This window comes from Rhinatrema bivittatum, chromosome 5 (assembly GCF_901001135.1).
Source record: "Rhinatrema bivittatum chromosome 5, aRhiBiv1.1, whole genome shotgun sequence".
NCBI lineage: Eukaryota > Metazoa > Chordata > Amphibia > Gymnophiona > Rhinatrematidae > Rhinatrema > Rhinatrema bivittatum.
The window spans coordinates 120,303,006-120,323,236 of record NC_042619.1 but is presented as its reverse complement, the minus strand read 5'-3'; the positions used below and the strand labels follow the sequence as shown (position 1 = coordinate 120,323,236).

The 20,231-nt window shown below is 43.5% G+C and overlaps 1 protein-coding gene across 9 annotated transcripts in view; it reads right to left on the bottom strand.

Moving 5' to 3' along the window:
• RCBTB1 (RCC1 and BTB domain containing protein 1) overlaps positions 1 to 20,231 on the bottom strand; it is a 115,807-nt gene that overhangs the window by 83,695 nt on the left and 11,881 nt on the right. For 5 of the 9 annotated variants that reach the window (XM_029602836.1, XM_029602838.1, XM_029602842.1 and 2 more), the window contains one exon: positions 3,282 to 3,455. In XM_029602836.1, coding sequence (XP_029458696.1) covers positions 3,282 to 3,407 — 126 coding nt within the window. In that variant the 5' untranslated portion in view covers positions 3,408 to 3,455. Of the gene's footprint in view, positions 1 to 3,281; positions 3,456 to 20,231 lie in introns of those variants that run through there. The other 4 variants (XM_029602837.1, XM_029602839.1, XM_029602841.1 and 1 more) reach the window with 1 other exon arrangement.

The window sequence follows — 20,231 nt, the reverse complement described above, 5'->3', positions numbered from 1 at the left end:
CCAAAATTTACCATGTTTTAATGAATTTTCAAGAAATGTTTACACATTTAAAAAGAAAGATATATCCTTGGTACACTATACAGGACATCAAATAAGGTACACATAACAAGTGACAACAGTCATATGGCATCAGTTAAAGACACTTACTATTAAGTAACTATGGAGCAGATATTGAGAAATTACTTCTTACCTGATAATTTCCTTTTCTTTAGGACAGCCAGATGAACCCAGAACAAGTGGGTTATGCTCTCCTACCAGCAGATGGAGACTGAGTAAACTGACATCACAGTATATACACCTCTGCAGTGACATCAGCCTGCAGTATTCCCTTCCAAAGCATCTGTGGAAAGACTAGCAAAAAAGCTCTCTTCCTCATAGGCTCAAAATGGGAAAAACTACTTAGTAGATCTGGCCCTATGTCGGAAACAACCCATTATGCAAGCCACTAGGAATTATTGCTTTTAAATTTTTCATCCACACGCCTCTGATCCCTTGGAGCAGCTGTATCAGTCATCAATTACCACTCACTGCCCTGGATGCAAATGGTGCACATTAGCTATAATAGTTAAAAGGAGTGCACGCATCAATCAGATCCGTTCTAATGGGAGGTCATTTGCGACACTGTTCTAAGGCTGGTTTCTTCCAGGGGCTCAGGAGAATGGTAGGGAAGCAGTATAAAGATTTTCAAAACCAAACTGTCAATAAAGCGTCAGAGTATCTCTACACTGTGTGTACGTCAGGAGCACACTGCACAGTACAGATGGCAGAACCTCCAATGCTCTCTATTCCCGATTGTGTTATGGATATGACTTTTTTTTCCCACTGAAGATTCATCCACATGCTAGGGAATATTATCACCCTTCATTTAAATTAATGTCCTCCGACTCCGGGAGATGGAGGGACCCAATTTCAGAGCAGGCATAACACTCCTGCTCCTAAGTTGAACCTAGGAGGACCACAGAGCAAGAGCTCACCTGGCTGGGTAGGATACTAGTGATAGCAGCAATCCAAAGGGCACTCCCATAATACACAAAGCTTTGTGTCCCTCATCTATAGAAATACCATAACACAAGAGCTAGAGGAAGAGGGGAAGGAATGGGGCAGAGGGGGACTACATAGTTGTCACACATTTACTCCCACAAACCATCTCATTATGGGAGTAAGTGGGTAATGTGCACCATGGCCTAAAACCCAATATGGCTTTAAAAAAAAAAACCATTCACTAGCTTGCCTCCTCTCTTAAATCTCTGGTGAATGTGTATGGATTAACACAGTGCCTGCTGTCTTATTGTGCCATCAGGCAACTGTTTAATATCAGTTGCAAACCAGCATTAATTATTCAGCCCCATTACTATCCAGCCCCAGCTGCAGAAGAAAAGGTTTTTCACACTAAGTCACACTCATAGTAATTATAGGTTAAAAGCAGATTGAGGTCATACAGTCTAACTTTTTTTTTTTTTTTTTTTTTTAACTGCTCTTTAGTCTGAGTGGGTGCCCTCTTATTTTGTTTGCCATTCTTAGGAGAAAAGGTTTTTCCACAAGATCCCTGCAGGGCCCTTTAATATAGCTGTGCAGCATAATTATAATTCTATTTTTAGGTGTTTATAAAAAAAAGTGTAAATGTGTTTATTTTCCTGCTAATTAGGGGTCCTCCTGGGCTATAAAAAAACCAAAACTGTATTTTCACTATTGCTGGATACTTTTTCCAGATAAATCAAAGACATACATTTCCAGAACACAAATGTACTGCCATAACAAAAAACATTGCCCCCAGTACCATACCCTCTCTATCTAGGACTCTCCCCCCGACACCATCCCCTGCACACATGCTCCCCCCCTACCAGTTTACACTCTGTGGACCTGGAGGGAGGAGAGAGGCCCATTAGCTGCTAAAATTTAGTGAAAAACAGTCGTCCTCAGTGCAAAAAAGGCACAAGACACAGTGAAGTATCTAAGGCAGGCGGGGGAAAAGTAATTAGGTTCTAGGCAGGGGTGGTTTTCCAATGTTCATCCAATAAGCTTTTTTTTGCATCAGAGTATTCTATCAATGTTTATTGCTAGAAACAGGGGTGGGCAATCTTTTTTGCAGTAGGACACATTAATAGCTTTTGCTCGCACCAAGTGCCAGCTGAGGAGCAGAGAGGGTCCCAACTTTCAACTCAAGTTGGGGACCAGGGAGTGGGGAAAGAGGGTGAGCAGGTACGGATTTAGCATTTTGACATTTCTAGGCACTTTTGGTGTTTTCATTTCCCCCATCTTCTGTAAGGATCTGTTACAGAGTAGCAGAGGGCTCAGAGCTGGAAGGCGGCAAATCTTAGCCAGCCTGCTGCCTTAAATGTTTGCACCCTAGAACAATTAGTGCCTATTGATAAATCCAGGGCTGAGGGGATGAGCGTGGGAGAGGGGTCTCCTCTGTGTGCATGTGTGACTGAAGAGAGGGGTGGCCACATGCAGTGTATCAATCTCCCTCCCCTCTTCCCTTCTGACTCAGCTTATCCTCCTCCCCTACTTTCCTATAGTCTCCTCTTGCCTTCCCTTCCCTAGCAGTTCTCTCTTGTGTAAGTGGGAGCGGACGGATGAGGACCTTGCCAGCACGCTGGCCTCTCCGATGTCAGCACAGGGAGATGGGGCCCTACCAGCATTCCAGCTTCTCCTGCATCAATACGAGTCTCACACGCTTCAGCCACCATGAGGAACGGGGGCCCCACCAGCACGTCAGCATCTCCTGCACTGTCATGGAGATCCGTCTCTCTTCCACTGACATACGGATAGGGGCCCCGCCGGCACCTCCTTTGCATCTGGGCAGGACTCTCTCACTCTTAGGAATGAGACCCTGTCGGCACTCCAGTCTCCTCTGTGCTGGGGCAGGCCAGCTGCTACTACTGCAGCTACCACCTTCCCCTCCCTACTGCTACCAGTCTGTGGAGGGAGGAACACCACTATCTCTCCCAGGCTGTCCCTGCCCCCCCACCAAAACATCAAAGGCCCATATGACATCGAGCCTTTGCTAAAGATGTCAGTATGGACAGCCTCAGAGCTGTGACATCGGTAGGCCAGTTGGCATTGAAATGTAGGAAGAAGGGAGAGGCCAGGTAAATTAAACCCATGGGCAGTATTTCCACCCATGGGCCAAGATTTTCCTGCCTACGAGTTAAAACCTGCAAACAGAAACCCTAATTATAATTCTGCAGTATACAAGAATGCTAACTGAGAAAGTTACATTCAATAATGAAATTTTAAAAAAAAAGAACTTCCATATGCACTCTGTAGTCATACAATACCTCATCGTTATGAGTGATATAGAGCGCTTCATTGGCTGATGCCCCAAAAACGTAGGCTTTCCGAATAGAAGTGACTTCTTGAGGCGACAGCAAAGAGAATATCGGCCATTTCCCAACATCTACCATGACGGTACAGGGACTTATGAACAGCTCCAATCCAAGGTTACATGTCTGCTGCAAAACATAGCACATCAAACTGACAAAGTGTTACCTCCACAACATGCCTTCAACAATCAGCAATAAAAAGTTACTGGAGGCTTATTATACATAGAGGCAGAACCACAGCACTAGCTTAATTTTTTTTTTTACCTTTGGCAATTTGCATAATCCCAATAAATAGCAAATTTGCTTCTGACAAAAGACTCCCTGGCTAGACAATTTTCTCAGGTCAAGAAAATTAATTTTTTTTTTTTACGTTTTAATAACAAACTTTTGCAGCACATAGAAACCCCAGCTTAAGTCATCTACACCTGATGCCCTGGGAAGGATGGGGAAAAGAAATGGAAAGCAGTGTCTGCAGCATGACCGGCCGGAAAAGGTCTGGGTCTTCAGGTCCATGTAGCAGACAGCCTCCTTGGGTCTCATGAATTTTGCTTTCTGTACTGTGCTTTGTAAATACAGGCAACTCATCAGTGAAATGCAGAAAACAGAGACAAAGATTAAGCTTTTCCTATGATTTATCTTACCTTTATTAGAGAAAAATATTCTGGTTTTCATAACCACACATCTATACTAATGCCACTGGCAGCTATTTGCATCTACCTTCACAGTGGACTATCAATAAAAGATGCTGTAGTTTGGTACTCTCCAGTCTCTGATCAGCAAAAAAAAAAAAGCTAAAAATCTTAGGGCATACTTTTATTTTTCTGGTTCTCGGGGCTTGTATTAAATTCAACATTTATTTCTACTCTTTCAAATAAAACTGTAGATGGAGTGCACACTTTGCACCTGCTTCCTGAGGGACATATCACCATCAGGTGGTACTCTAATATCTATTCCAGCACACCCTAACTAATCCAATCTAATTATATGATACATAAACTTACCAACATTTACAATAAATCCACATTACTATCTCATTCCAAAACACTGGAAGAGTACATAAAACTATACAAAAAACCCCCCCACACATTTCACATAATATTTAGATTTATAAATTGTGTAAGATACACTACAGAAAGTCATCTGGTATGTTCACTGCAAGTAAAACTGCATTAGAACCCCAATCCATATTTAATTCCACCAGCTCCAATAAAAGGGAAGGGCAGAATTGTAGAGAGGTACAATAAAACCACAAGGCTTCCATCCAGTTGCATTTCAATCATTCCCAATGCCATCAAAACATAAAAAAATGAACAGCTCATGACATGTCTATTTTCATTTGGGTACCATTCTTTGGTTGCACCCACACTCTCTTTATTGAGATTGCCATGCTGAAAATGACACCTGCAAGATCCCAAGTGTTATGGGAATCAACTATACGCCGCATACAGCAGGTCTCTCTGATTTTATTTTCTCTACACTTACAGCTAACCTAGAAGATGACTCAATGCCTGCTAATTCCATGACCTCTTGCTAACATTTTATAGGAAAACTAGCTGAAAGAGCCTATCAAAAATAATGAGCTGCAAAGGGCATTTGTGCCATACAACTTATCATGCCACTCTGTCCCACCCTCCCTCCATCTCTTTGACCATGCTCATAATTGCTCATACACTACTGTACTGTCAACCCAGTTTGTGTCCCCCTTGCACACACATTCACCACTGGCAACATTTCTTTTCCCTCACATATATTCAGACTCCTCTGTCACACACACATACTCATGCTTTGTCTCACTCACACTCTCTATGCCTTGGCTCTCCTTTCCTTTTTTTTGCAGGTGAGTTGCTTTGGAAGCATGGTCCCAGTCAGCAGTGCACACTATTGGGCTGTCAGAGGATGTCTATGCAGACTATTGGGATGTCACAGGATGGTGGTGCATGGTGCTGACTGTGGGCCTTTCATGCAAGGTATAGGCTGTCACTGAAAGCTCCTGAAAGTTATTGCATGCTCAAATCTGCCCAGAGCTCTGGCAAATATGCTAATGCTGCAGATTTATTTTTCTATACCGATGTTCATCGACATATCACACCGGTTTACAGTGTAACAGAGGAGTCTAACAATGTAGATTTCTTGTTTTACATTGAAACATTGTAACATTTTAGATTGAACTTTAACATTTTGCATCGGACTTTATGAAAAATTGCATTGAATTTTATAACATTTTTGCATTGAAACTTTGAAGGATGCGTATCACTTGGTCTGTGGGGAGTCATAGGTTATATTAGAGGTGAAGAAAGTGGTTAAAACTTGGCATCAAGTGTGGTAAGAAAGCTTGGGTTTTTTGGGGTTGATCACAATGTGTGGTTCTGTGGTATGTGGTGTGGTAAGGGGATATGTGCAGATCTTCAAACATTAATTCCTGCCATATACAATCCCACATTCCTGGCATTTGGGGGGGGGATGGTAACACCTGAAGCACATAGAAGCCATCAGTTGCTTTCCAAAGGCCCTGGAAAATGGTTATTTTTAGCATAACCAAGACTGCCCAACATATAACTGCTAGGTAATTATGTATAGAGAGCTGCCTTTTCATAAAAACAGTTCCCCTGTTTTTCACAGATTTTGCTAATATTAGATTCTGGATATTTGAAAAGTGATATGAACAACATCCCTTCTCATTGTACTTACACAAAAAAAAAGCAAACCAGGCCCATGACTGGCATATTTTTCAGGCTCCCACTGGAGCCCTTCATGGCACTCCTAAGCCTCATCTAAGCAGCTTTCAGTGCTGCTTCATGCAGTGGTATTGGTGTCAGCCTCCTGTCGCAGTGTCTTGCTCACGTGTCAGCATCCTGTTTATTTACTACATAGTCCAGCCCCAAGATCTGCAGATCTTCCTCTGTATCCTTCCTTCCACTGTCTCTTCACAAGTCCCACTCAAGCACACACATTCTTGTGGTTTATTAACTCAGAAAGTGACATCTCTTTCCTGCTCCAGCAACATCCAAGCTCTGCACCTCACAGAAACAGTCTTCAGCTCTGTAGATAGATAATCCAATACTAACAAATACTTCCAAAGCACTATCACTGTAAATAAGCCTGGACAAGAAAATTCAGGGAGCCACAATATCCCTGTGCTTAAGAGTTTGCAATTGGAGTCTGAGCACAAAAAGGTTAAACAACTTGTCTAAGGTCACATGGTGGGTAGTGGACAGAAAAAGGGGAACATGATCCCCTGGCTCACAGCTTTGTGCTCTCAGCATTATATTATATCAGCAGGTTTAGCATTGGTTAAGGTATTTCATTAACAATTCAAGCTTTAATGTGCTAACAATATTAATTTAATCAAACACAGATAGCAAGATCATCCTACTCCCTTAACTCCTGATCACCGAGCATCACAACCAGGCCAGAGAGCACAATCACTCCAACAGCGCTTTCTGAACTATGTTGGGATGTGATCAAATACATGCGACAGGAAGGCAGTTAATTCCCGCTATCCACAGCTGCATCACTCTCTTCATTCCCACCTATAGCCCCAGTCAGGGTCTGCACAGCTGTCCCCATATGGCAACTCGGGGCTCCATGGATGTCAAACCATGAGAGGGAAGCTTGAGGTACCCCATGTAAACAGAGCCTCCTCAATATCAGCCCACAGATTACTCTCTCTGTTGGAACTTTAATCATTAAAGCTGATTTTGGAGGTGCTGTCTAGCACTGCTCCTGTAGAACTAGAACTCTTCCAATTTCAGGGCAGGTGTTAAGAGTATTCTAGATTTATAATCATTTCTCCTCATTTATCAGACATGCCTGCCATTTTAGATTTTTGCTATTTCTCTGAAGTGCTTACGTCTTACTTACAAATGAAGTTGTAAATATTAAACCTCCCTATTATTCATCAAAATAACAATCACTTTCAATGCATATCCAGCATAGCTCTCTGCTTCAACGGCAGGGGGGGAATGAAGAAAAGGGGATCTATATACAGATAACAACCAAGGACTGAATTACATTGTCTGTGTAAACAAATAAGCATGGGTGCTTGCTTATTGCGGCAGTTGATACTCCCTAACTAATTGGGCTAGATATTTCACTTAGATGCAGCTCCATCACTGCTCTCTACATTAATGGTGGGGGTGGAAGGGAAATAGAACCAAAAGGTTTCTAAGGGCCAAGAGTAACAGATAAGTATGAGAGGGGGGGAAAAAAAAACCCTGCAAAAGCTTGCTGGGCAGACTGGATGGGGCCGTTTGGTCTTCTTCTGCCGTCATTTCTATGTTTCTATATGCCCAAGAGGAGGAGTTTTAATTTTTTCCCCCCACTATTCCTATAACCCATTCTCTCCGTTAGAGTGGTTCTGGCTCTTTTTAACTCACAAGCCATGATTTGGTGATACTCCGGCCCAGGGATGGAAAAAATCCCAGGCAGTCAGTCATTGAAAATTCTACCTGCTACCTGCCTGGACTGGGGAGGAACTGCCACTGCAGCTGGGCCCAGTTCCAAGCTGGGTTAGGAAGCCTGCAGAGCCACAGAAGAGGAGAGGTTGATGCTAAAAGTGACGTAAAAAGAAAAAAAACCACAAAATTAAAAAAGGTATACTTCTACTCAGGTCTCCTTACAGCACCTGACTTGTTATCCATTCTGTCAGGGTGGTACAGGCTTTTTCTATAGTTCAGACCCCCTGCAGCTTCTCATGCCAGCCTGGAGATTCTTGTTCAGCTGCCCCATAAACTCAAAGTTTTATCACACACTTTTATTAATTGCATCAGTAGCATGGGATCTTCTTAGTGTTTGGGTAATTGTCAGGTTCTTGTAGCCTGGTTTGGCCTCTGTTGGAAACAGGGTACTGGGCTTGATGGACCCTTGGAACGACCCAGCATGGAAATTTCTTATGTTCAGTAGAATTGACTGTACAGTCCCCTGCACCAAAACTGTTGGAGTTTTTAGATATTTCTATTTAAACTTATTTATAGACCGCACCCTCCAAAGTTCGGGGCGGTTTACAAAGATACATTCATAAACATCAAGAAGATAAAACATGATAAAGTAAGAAAAAGATAAAACAAATAAATTAGCACTAACATAATATCAGATAGTGGTATAGTAGTTTACAAAAAAATGAATCAATAAAAAAAATTTTAAACCTAAAAGAAATTGAAAGTTGCTGACATGTAACAGAAGCTCCGAGGACAACAGGATGCAAATCCTCACAGATGACATGATATCTGACAAAGCCCAGCCAGTGAAGGTTATTACAAAGCTTCTAGAAACTTTGATAAGCTCCACTGAGCACATGCATGTCACCCTGAATCACAGATATCGTGCAGGGCCCCCCTCAGTTCATAAAACAACTAAAACCGAAAACATGTTCCAACTTGAGGTGGTTGGGTTCTCTGAAGACTTACATACATCCTGCTGTCCTCAGAGAATACCTGTGACAGGTTAGCAACTTTCACTTTCTCTGAGGACAAGCAAAATGTAGTCTTCACAGATGGGGAATCCCTAGCTGCATTCATACAAAATAAATGGGGGGGGGGGGGGGGGGGGGGGGGGAACACACAGTGCCAACAGGTACTTTTTATTTTTTTTTTTATTGGAAATTAGCCATTTTTGCTATTATTTTTAAACAAAGGCAGCTTGGAAACAATAACAGGCCCTAGGGGTTATGGAGTTGGATTCTAAGCCTCAAAAATAGATTTCACAAGACAGACTGACCAAGAGTACTGTCATGCCAGGAGTCCTTATCTAAACAGTAATTGGATGTGAATGTGTGGACTGCCCTCCATGTTGCAAATATTTTCCATGGAGACTGATCCCAGGTGGACCATCAAACACTGCCATGGCACTAACATAGTAAACAACAGCAGAAAAACCAAAACGGCCCATCCAGTCTGCCCTGTAAGGTTTTTCGGTTGTAACTACCACTGTGCAGTTTATCCCAGTGCCTTCTGTTTAGGTTTGCAAATAGCAGCAGTTACAGGTTACCCCCATGCTTTTCTTGGAAGTACAATACTGTTTATCAGTCTGATTTGTTGTAGAATCTTTATTGTACTCATTTTTATATATTCACAAAACAAAACTCTATATGTATGATGTGCAAATCAGAGATTGTAATTAGAAAAACATCATACCCATTAGCTGAAAACAACTCCTACTATGTAGTCTGTTAAATGAGGGTGGAAACCTCATAAACAGTGTGCTTCTTTTTTGCTAAAGAAGATAACACACACTGCTGTAAAAATAAGATAACTCGCACATTGCTGTAAAATCGGCAGTGTGTGAGTTATCTTCTTTAGCAAAAAGAAGCACACTCAGTTTAAGGTTTCCAAGCTCATTTAACAGACTACATGGTAGGAGTTGTTTTCAGCTAACGTGTATGATGTTTTTCTAATTTTTATATATATACTGCATTCATTTTCATGTATCTTGATTGATTTTATGTATGTTTTTATTGTGAATTGCTTGGATAATTTACCACCTGAAAGGCAATTTAACTTCAATAAAATAATAATCACTTTAATGCAGTTTTCGGTTGAACCACTGCTCCATGCAAATTACTCCAGTGATTTGTTTCCATCTTCTTGCCAATAAGGGATCCTCTGTGTTTCTGATTTCTGCTACCATTTTTGTCTCCATCGCCTAGCATTATGAGCCTCAATATGGCCTTCCAGAGACAGACCTGCCTGGACATTATCAAAGATGCAATCTTCTGAACAATTAGAAAGGGTGCACTTGGCAATGGCAATTTTAGGTTTGTCAGGGACAAAAAACCCCAAAAGGCCGGGTGGACTTTTTAAAGAGCTTCAGTCTAATAAGAGGCCAAAGCTTATTTGCAATCTCAAGGCTATTCACTTTTGCAGACAAGTAGCTTGGGGAAGAACGCTGGAGGGATGAACGTGCAGAACCACCCTATTTAAAAAAGGTACAATTGTCTTTCCTTGAGACCTGCCAGACCAGTAGAAAAGTGGGACTTGTCCCCCTCTTACCAGCAGATGGAGAGAGGGCAAACGTTTTCTGAATTCCCTCCCTATAGAGCCTGGTGCAGCAAGGAAAGCGTCAAAAGTCTTTGCCCAAGCTAAAGGGTGAGGTTCTCCTGTAACTTAAATTTTTATTAATACAAACTACAACAAAACACAAACAAAAATAAAGAAGGCCCGAGAATCGCTTTTGCTCTTTTCCCCTGGTCTGTATTTCCTATGTTTACTTTCTTATTTCTACTTAATAAATGCATATCTACTTTTCTCACTTTTTCTTTTTTTCCATCTCTTATCAGGGTGGGCTCTGGATAGTCTGTCAGGACACAAGGAAATACAATTAGTATGTAAGACCTAATTGAACCTACATTGTCCAGCCAGACCAGTGGGATGTCCCTAAGCAGTACTTATCCTATAAGGAAGTATCCTAGCGCTCTTTCTAGTACATGCCCACCCCCAGCAAAGGCTGTACTTTCATGAAGGTTCAGCCTATAATGCTTTGTAAATGAATGTAAGGATGCCTATGTAGCTGTCTAGCCCTTTAACCAAAGGAGGTGCCTAGCCATGATGCTTGTCATGGTTTGATTGGTAGTGATCCTAATCAAAATTGTAGACGGCATTGCCCACATATGCTGCTATGGACTGCTTGCACCATCTCCTATTTGCTGGTGCCTTCAGCCTTCCCTGTGGGTGGCTGTAAAGTGCAGAGCTGAGCCCTTGCCGTGTATCCCACGCAAATCGCTGAGCGTAGAGCTAGGCTACACAGCTCAAAGTCTTTCCCGAGAAGCATCTCAATCCTTCTACCCTGCAGGTACCTAAGGGCCGCACCTCCCTCAATCGGGATGGTAGTCTTCCTGGAGAACACCGACATCGCTGCATCCACCTTGGGGAGGCCCAGGAGGTTCTCTCTCCCTGATCCATTACATACAATCTTACCATATCCTTTTTGCTCCATAGTCTTAAGTCTAGCATGGCCCACTCCACTGAAATCAGATCCTGGATTGCGGAATGTATGGGGAATGCTTTTGCTGGCTTTTTAAGGCCCATGAGGATAGGGCTACCTCTTGGTTTGCTGTCTCTAGGCCGCTCCTCAGCAAGCCTGAGGACTTGGGGAGACCTCGGAAACGAGGACACCCAACTTCTCTGCCCTAAGTAGTTGGACCGCCGAGTCATCCTGTTCAGGCCCCGGGTTCTTTTCCTCCTCTGTCTCCTCCAGGGACTCCCCCCCCCCCCCAGACAAATCATCCGGCTCATCTGAAAAGGGCTTGGGGCCTCAAGTCCATCAGTTTAGCAAGAAATCAGAAAAGAACTCCTCTTCTCCCCCTCAGAGGCTTCTCCCTCCAATGCTACTGGGGAGGAAGCAGGAGTTTGAGCAGCAGCGATATCTGCTTCAGTTGTGGGTGTTTTGGGGCAAGGAACTCAATGAGCCTCTCTCTCTGCCGGACCCCCGGATGGTATGTCGTCGCGATTGCGGCAGAATGAGCCTACCACCATCGGGAAAGTAATACACAGCAGGCACTTCCTGCCTCTCTCCATCTTACCTGCCAGCGTGTGAGTTCAGGGAACTTCAGGCTGGGTCCTGTGGTCTTAGGCTCGAGGCCTACTTACCGCTGCTATGCCTTCCTTTTGTTACCAAGCAATGCAAAGACAGGGGCATGATGTGTGGGGGTAGGAAAAGCGACCCTAGGAGAGCAGTCATCCTGAGGTGTTTCTCGACCCGGCCCAGGCACTTCCCCAGGGAATGCAACCTCAGGGAGGCTGCTGCCCTTGCCTATTCCTCCTGCCATACCAGCTCCACCTACCATCTGCTGGAGGCTGAGAAATACTTACGCCTTCCCTGCTGAACCAGCCTTTATAGGAGAGGGCCTCTGGGAAGAGGTCTGGAACTCTACCTCCATCTGCTGGTAGGTGAACGAAACTCACTGTGAAGACTGGCCTAGCAGAATGAAGAGGAAATTTCAATTTAGCTCATGTTCTTTCGTCATTTATGTTATGCTTGTTATGATCAAAGATAGAGGCTACTATTTAGAGTATAATAAGAATGAAAAATATGTAAGCAAAATTTGTACAAGTAGACTTTTTGGTCCATAGACAAAATAAAAGATAATTATAAGTGGCAGAAAATAGATAAAGTGATGTGTGAACTTTTCCTATCAGTAAAAAAATGTATTGTACTTATTGGTAATTGCACATACCCAAGTCAGGCTGACCTAATGATTGGTTAGGACCTAAAACCTATGGTATTTAAATAAAATGCAGAACTGTAACTGTAATTGATCAAGTTCAGATAAAATTCTTTTAATGTTTTGCTTTGTCAAGCTGACCTTATATTTAGAAACATTATATAAGATTGATTGTAATCAATGGATTTTTAGACTGCCCATGGAAAGCATGTTCTAAGTGTGGTTTTCTCCCATGTAATATTTTTCCTATCTTAATGTTACATGTCAATTAAACTTGGTAGATTTGTACTACAATGGATTCATTTTTGTCTATTTTAAAATTGTGGAAAGAGGGCCTGTTGAACGCCACGCGAACGCTCTGCTCTAGCTCTCAAGTTGGTTTCTTGGAAATATTTCCTATTTTTTGAATACGATGCCACATACAAAAAGAAAAGCAAAGTTAAAGCTTACTTCAAATACCTCAACAGTGGATACAATGCAGAGGAGCATTACAGAGTGTTTTGCTGTGCCCCCAACTACTCCTGATGTGAAGACCACTAAGGGCAGGGACTTGGAGCGAGGTCTCGACCTCTAGGTCGATGAGATCTCGCTAAGCACGGGAGCGCCGGATACACAGTCTCCCCTGGCAAGAGCCAGGGGATACCCGAAAGACTGCCATTGATTCAGTGGACCTTTGGAATGCAAGTGGAGAGGACACCCGGAGCGTGGAGAAGGATTATGGTTGGCAGGCAGTGCTGAAGATGCCTACCTCCGGGGCCTTCGGATTACCTCCCCTAACACCAATGGTGGCTAGTACACCGATTTCGAAGAACACAGATCTGAAATATCTGCATGAATCCAGGGCAAACCTAAGAACACAGCTCAGTGAAACCGTAATTATCAAACCTCCAGTAATTACTTTAGAAACTCTATGAAATTTAATCGTTAAGATTGGATTCTTAGATTTCCACGTTGATTAATGCAGTCACAGAAACAATAATACCTTAAAACTAAACTCTGAATCTTTAAAGAAGCAAGTAGGATTAACAGAGTTTGGATAAACGGCTATTACAAGTTGAAAAAATCCAATTTCAATAAATAAAAGCAGAGAGAAACTTCAAGAAAAATGGAATATTTTGAAAACAATATACAGGCATTAAACTTGAGAATATTACATTTTCCAATAATAAAGAAGATGAGTTCTGTGGAATTGTTCAAGAATTATATATTACAAGTTTTAAAAATGCCATCAGGATGCATGCCTGTTATAAGCAAAGCCTACTATATTCCTCAGAAGAGAGAACAAATGCAAGGTGAAGAAAATGAGAGAGAGAAGAATTACCATCATCAGATGTTTCACTGAATTCCTCCAAAACTCTCAAGATTATGAGATTAAACAAAGAGGGACTCTTATTGTGAATTTTGCTTTCTTAACAGACAAAGAAAATGTATTAAGGTTTTTCTTTAGGTCTAGATCTGTGACTTTTTATGGTTAGAAAGTCTGGATGTATCCAGCTCTGGCCAGAAACACCCAGATGCGAAGGAAAAAAAATTCTAGTATATAGACAAGAAGTACTTGATAAAGGGGGGCAATTTCTGCTTAAATACCCATGCAGATGTTTAGTCAAATGCAACAATGAAAAATACATTTTCACAGACTCGGACCAACTTAAAGGGCTCTTGGGTATGTAATTAGAGCATCCGACATAAATATTAAGTTGGGGTAGTTCAAGAGATACCTTGTTTGTTTTTGAATATTACCTTTTGATCATTCATAGTTTCAATGTTTCTCCTCCCGATTTCCTTTTGTTAAAATTTGGTGGCTGTTCAGCTATTCTTTCTTTGAAATATGTTAAATGTTTTATTGTAATGAGTATTTGCTGTATGCACCAAAAACTGCTGGAATAAGAACGTTCTTGTAGATAATGTTAAAATGCAATAAAAATTTTAAAAAAAATTGTGGCAAGAATCACCAGGGCCTTTAGTAAATTAGAAAATCTTAAAATCTCTACAACTTCAACTGGAGTAAGTATCACAAGAATCTGAAAAACTAAAGGCTGTATAGAGATGGCTTTGCATGGAGGTGAACCACAACAGAGTTAGTCTTCGGACCACAATGAAAAATATAGAAGGTATTCAAGCTGTATTTTGTGGAGCAGAAGAAAGGATCAAGGGCCCTTCCTTCACGTCAGAAGGCAACCCTCCTCTATTTGAAATTTATGATTTTTTAAATATATAAATAAATTTCCCTTTCTAGAAGCCAGAACAATTTGAAACATATCCTCAGATAGATTAAGGGAATTCAGTTCTAACCACTCAAAATCCAAGCTGCGAAAGCTAGGGACCTGATACTGGGATGACGCATTATTTCCTGGTTCAGAATGATGAGAGTTGGAAAATTCCCCAATCTGGCTGCCTGATGGATAACTCCCAAAGGATGGGAAACTAAAATCTGTCTCAGTCAATAGGTGACAGAATCATGGTCCCCTGTTTTCTTGAGTTTTAGCAAGGTTTTGCAACTAGAGGAACTAGAAGATAATCTCGCCCCAACCTAGGGAGAAAGCATCAGAGTCCCTTTTCTGAAACAATACTGCTGGAACTTTCTGTTTAGAGGAGATACAAACAGATCTACCACTGGTATTCCATGAGCAGGGAACATCTGGTTTGCTACTTCCCTTTCCATGGACCATTCTTGAGGTTCTGGGTGCGCGCTTCTCCGGGACAACGTCAAATGGCACTGTCCTGGCCCGCCCTCCTGTAAAGTGCGCGTGCAAGGCCCTGCCACATGCGTAAACCCGGCAATTTACGCGCATAGCCCATCTAAAATTTTCTTGAAAGTGAAAAAAGGGAGAGGGTGGAACGCCTCAGATGGAAAGACAGGTAATCGAGCGCAAAGGGAAATAACCCCATACTTTCCAATCATAAAGTCAGCTTCCTGCTGCTGCTGATTGGATTGAGCCATGAGACTTCTGTTTACATCTGCCTGTGCAGACATTTTATTTAAGTTAATTACTTTCCGTTTTTTCAGGCACTTCAAAGTGGAGTCCATTCCAATACTGCAAGTATTTTCCTACAGAGAGGGGGATTCTTTTTTCTGGGAAGTATGTATCAATCAGCTGGATACCATGTATACTGCAGAAATACCTGTATTGCTGTACTCTGTCTCCTTCCCACTGAATTTAGAGCTGGGGAAATGATCCAGCCAGTAGAGGAAGAGAAGGGTCATTACTTATTCTAAACCCATCCCTACCTTGGAAACAGGAATGGCTACCACAGGGAAACAAGAGATCAGTAGGTATGGAGATAAAGCAGAAGAACAGCTGCATGTCATGAGGTCAGGTATCCATTAAGAATATAAGAATTGCTACACTGAATCAGACCAGGGGTCCAATCAAACCCAATATCCTGTCTCCAACAGTGGCCAGTCCAGGTTACAAAGTACCTGGTAGAATCCCAAACTTAAACAGGTTAATGTAAATTGGAGAAATTACTTAACTGATAATTTTGTTTTCCTTAGTTTAGACAGATAGACTCAGGACCAGTGGGTTATGTGCTCCCCTGCTAGCAAATGGAGACAGAATCAGGTTTCAAAGCTGACATCACCCTAGATATACCCTTGCAGTGAACTCAGCCATTCAGTATTCTCGTCAAAAGCAATTATGGACATACTATTAAAAGACTTGAATACAGTTTAATAACTTGATTAAGAACCTGATTAAAAACTTGATTAAAACTGGTGACCGTAACTGTACTCAAACATAAGCGCTGAATCACAGCAATATCATAGATGCTATGATCTAGGGATAGGGTGATGGCTTACCCGTAACCTCTTTGGGATTGAGATTCATGTGCAATTCCTTGGCACTGTTTATGGGCAGCCGTGGGTGGGATGCTGAGTCCACCTGCCTACACTAAGGAAAACGAAATTATCAGGTAAGTAATTTCTCCACTTCCTAGCATGTAGCCAGATGGACTCAGGGCCAATGGAATGTACAAAAGCTACTCCCGAATGGGGCAGGAGGCCGCCTGAGGTCCGGTTAGCACCACCCTCGCAAAGGCTGCATCTTCTCGGGCTTGGACGTCCAGGCGATAGAACCTGGAGAAGGTGTGCAAGGAAGACCACGTCGCTGTTCGGCAGATGTCGATGGCAGACAGTAGCCACCATTTTAGCCGAGAACATACTTCCATCTGTAGGTGGAGGCTAATCGAGTAGTCTTGCGAAAGTGGGATCCAACGTGACAGCAGGAGTGTTGGAGTGGCTGCATGTGTGCCCTCGCCCACAGCACTACCTCTAGGGGGTGAGAAGACTCTGTCCTGCTTGGTGTCAAACCGGACTTCCAGGTACTCCCAGTCCAGGTAAGGGCTGGGAGACTTGAGGCTGCTCTTGTCCATGTTCACAACCCAGCCAAGTTCCTGAAGCAGGGACGTGACCCTGCTGGCCACCTGGAAGATAGAAGAGGGATAGTCACCCCCTATCTCCTCATCCCATGGATGGGTCGGCTAAACTTCATTGGGGAGTTCAGGTCGAACCTAAGCCCAAACCAGTTCCTCTTTTTAGTTGATGGCAACAAAAGGACTGAAACCTTCTTGAAGGTATACATGTCTGAAATGGAAAGTTTCTATAGGGCCGAAAACACTGGGAGCCCCTGGTCCAATCCCTCATAGGCAAGAGGTGCTGTGACCTCTTTTCTTATCTTCCAGTAGCCACGGCACTGGAGATTCATCCCATTTACTGGCCAACTTTTCCACTTCACTTCCAAATAGGAGGGATCCCTTAAAGGGTGTCTTTATGAGGTTTGCCTTAGAAGTCGCATCCGCTGACCAGTTTCGCAGCCATAGTTGCCTTCTGGCCACCACCACAGAGGCTACCCTTCTGGCTGAGGTACGCACTAAGTCAGAGCTTGCATCCACTAGGAATGCTGCAGCAGGCTCCATCACCTTTCTGGAATGCGCCCCTGAGCTATCTGCCTTTCTCAAGAGAAGCAGACACGAGCAAGCAACCAGGGCACAACAGGAAGCAATCTACAGCATCACTGCTGTTGCGTCAAAGGCTTGCTTAAGGATGGACTCCAGCCACCCATTGTGTGTGTCCTTCAAGGCTGCTCCTCCTCCTACTGGGATAGTTCGCATTGAAATGGCGCAGACCAGGGCATCCACTTTCAGGAAATGCAGGCGTTGTTTGGCTTCTGGGTCCAGAGGGTACTGAGCTTCCAATGTGCTTCCGGGGTGTCCCATTCCAGGTCAATTAACTCCTGGATGGTTTCCAGCATCAGGAAATAGCAAGAGGTTTTCCGTAGAGACACCAGGAGGGGGTTCTTCTTTGGCTCTGACGTAGTGTCCACGCCAGAAACTCCCAGAGTCTTCAGGATCTGGGAAGCCAGTGCCGGAAATTCATCTCTATGGAAAAACCGTAACATGGTCCGATATGGTTCCAAGCCTGGGGGGGGGGGGGGGGGGGGGGATTTCCTTGTTCTCCAATGAGCTTGCATCGACTTCATCATCCGTCGTGTCTGGGTCCCTGTCAGGGATACCCTTGGTGAGGGGAGGCATGTCCCGAGGCATGCTAATAGGGCTGGGAAGACAAGGCCTTCCCAGCTGAGTCTCAGTCCATGCAGAGGCAGCAGCTGACTGCACCTGAACAAAAGGCTTGAAGGCCCTGAAAGAATTCCACCCAAGAGAAGGTCGCCAGGTCCATGCCTAGGCCAGAAGGAACTAGGATAGGCATTGCTGAACTGCCCTCTCCCGAGAAGGATGCAGTCCCAGGATTGTTCAAATCCACGGTACTGCCGGATAAGGTCATGGCTGACCCGTCCTCTGACTTGGAGAAGCTCAGAGTCCAGCTCTCCCTCGGCCTCCTCACAGTGCTGACACAGGAAGGATTCAAGATCAGACTGTGTAGCCCTAATATGGCAGGCAGTACAAAGTGTCGCTCGTGCTTCTTTGCTGCCGGAGCCATAGTTCAGTGCAGCTTGTGCGTTCAGCCGGCTAGCGCTTGAACTCGAACGCGCACAAATCCTCCCCAACGTAAGTATAAGCATCCGGTTGTGCACAAACGTATGCGTGTACTTGCACGCATAGGTATGCACGCGGTTATGTGCACAGGTGAGCGTGTACCTATGCGCACAGTAGGGCTGGCCCGCATCACGCGTACCGACGATCTATGGGGGAAAATGGCGCTGCTGCAGCCTGCCACATGGAGTGCCTCATCGAGCCTGAAGCAGGGACTAGCCAATCGGCGAGCCGCTCAACCTGCTTGGAAACCGCCTTCCCTTGCCCCAACAGGATTGGGAACGTCGTCAATACAGCTCGCCAAGCAAGAGAACAAAGGAAAGACTTACTGGAGCCTTTCCATGTCTCTGAATCAGAGGAGTAGTTCTTTTACTTACCTGGGCTCAGCGCTTACTGGCTGAGTACAGAGTCTCTGTCTACAGGAGGGGGGAGGGGGAGAAAGAGAGCATAGGCAGTCACCCGCTGCCTTTCAGCTGCTTCAGCAGCAAAGTTCATGCTGGGAACCGGCTACCGGACCAAGGCAAACCTCTGAGGGATCTCTGAAATCGCCTCAGGAATTCTCAACTGGAGGAGGGACTATTAGGTATCACTGCAAGAGAGCGGGGCTCGATCTTTCTTCAATTTAAAGGTAAAACGTAAAGGTAAAATTTCCTCTTCTAACAAATACTGTGTTTAAGGCACAATCCACATCTGCTGGGAGACGAGAGATACTGAATGGCTGAGGTCACTGCAGGGGTATAACTAGGATGACCTCAGCTTTGAAACCTGACTCCATCTCCATCTGCTAGCAGGGGAGCACATAACCCAATGGTCCCTAGTCCATCTGGCTACATGCAAGGAAAAAGGTTATTTACTCTCTTAGATAATAGAAGGACTAGGGAACACTCTGTGAAGTTAGCAAGTAGCTCATTTAAAACAAATTGAAGAAAATTCTTTCACTGCGTGCATAGTTAAGCTCTGGAATTCATTGCCAGAGGATGTGGTTACAGTAGTTAGTGTAACTGGGTTTAAAAAAAAGTTTGGATAAGTTCCTAGAGGAAAAATCCATAAACTGCTATTAATCAATAAGCAATAGTAGCTTGAAATTTATTTGTTTGGGTACTTGTGACTTGGATTGGCCACTGCTGGAAACAAGGTTTGATGGACCCTTGGTCTGACCCACTATGGCATATCTTATGTTCTTATAACTACCTGCTCTCAGCCAGAGCCATCCAAACCACCGTACATACAACATTTTTAGAAAAAGGACAAATTAATGGAAAAATTATCCGATGGGGTAAGGAATCCATAAAAGAGTAACATGGGAGGGGGGGGAAAGAGTAGAACGGACCTTTCCAAGCAAAGAGTTATCTGCATCTCTCCACACTCAGTCATAACCTTGGTACAGAAAACCAGAAAATTAAAGAGATGAACAAATTTTCCATAACTTTATAAACAGTCTCAATAATTTCCATTATCCCAGGAGACAGGGCAATAATGTATATAAGAGGGTTCATGACATGGATCTAAACTAATTTTCATTGCCAGAGTCACAATTTCTGAAAAAAATAACTCCAGTAAACTTCCACAATCCATGAAAATTATTTGCTGGCCGAGGCCATGAAGGTTGAATAAGCATGAAACCTGTGGGGTAGTGCACCATCTTTCACCCAGGGTAAATGTCTCCAAATGGGCCTAATTTTGCACACACCACAACAGGAATGAATCTCACTTGGAAATCAGCGTAAGTTGACTCTAGGACTTAATACTTGCATTGTGCC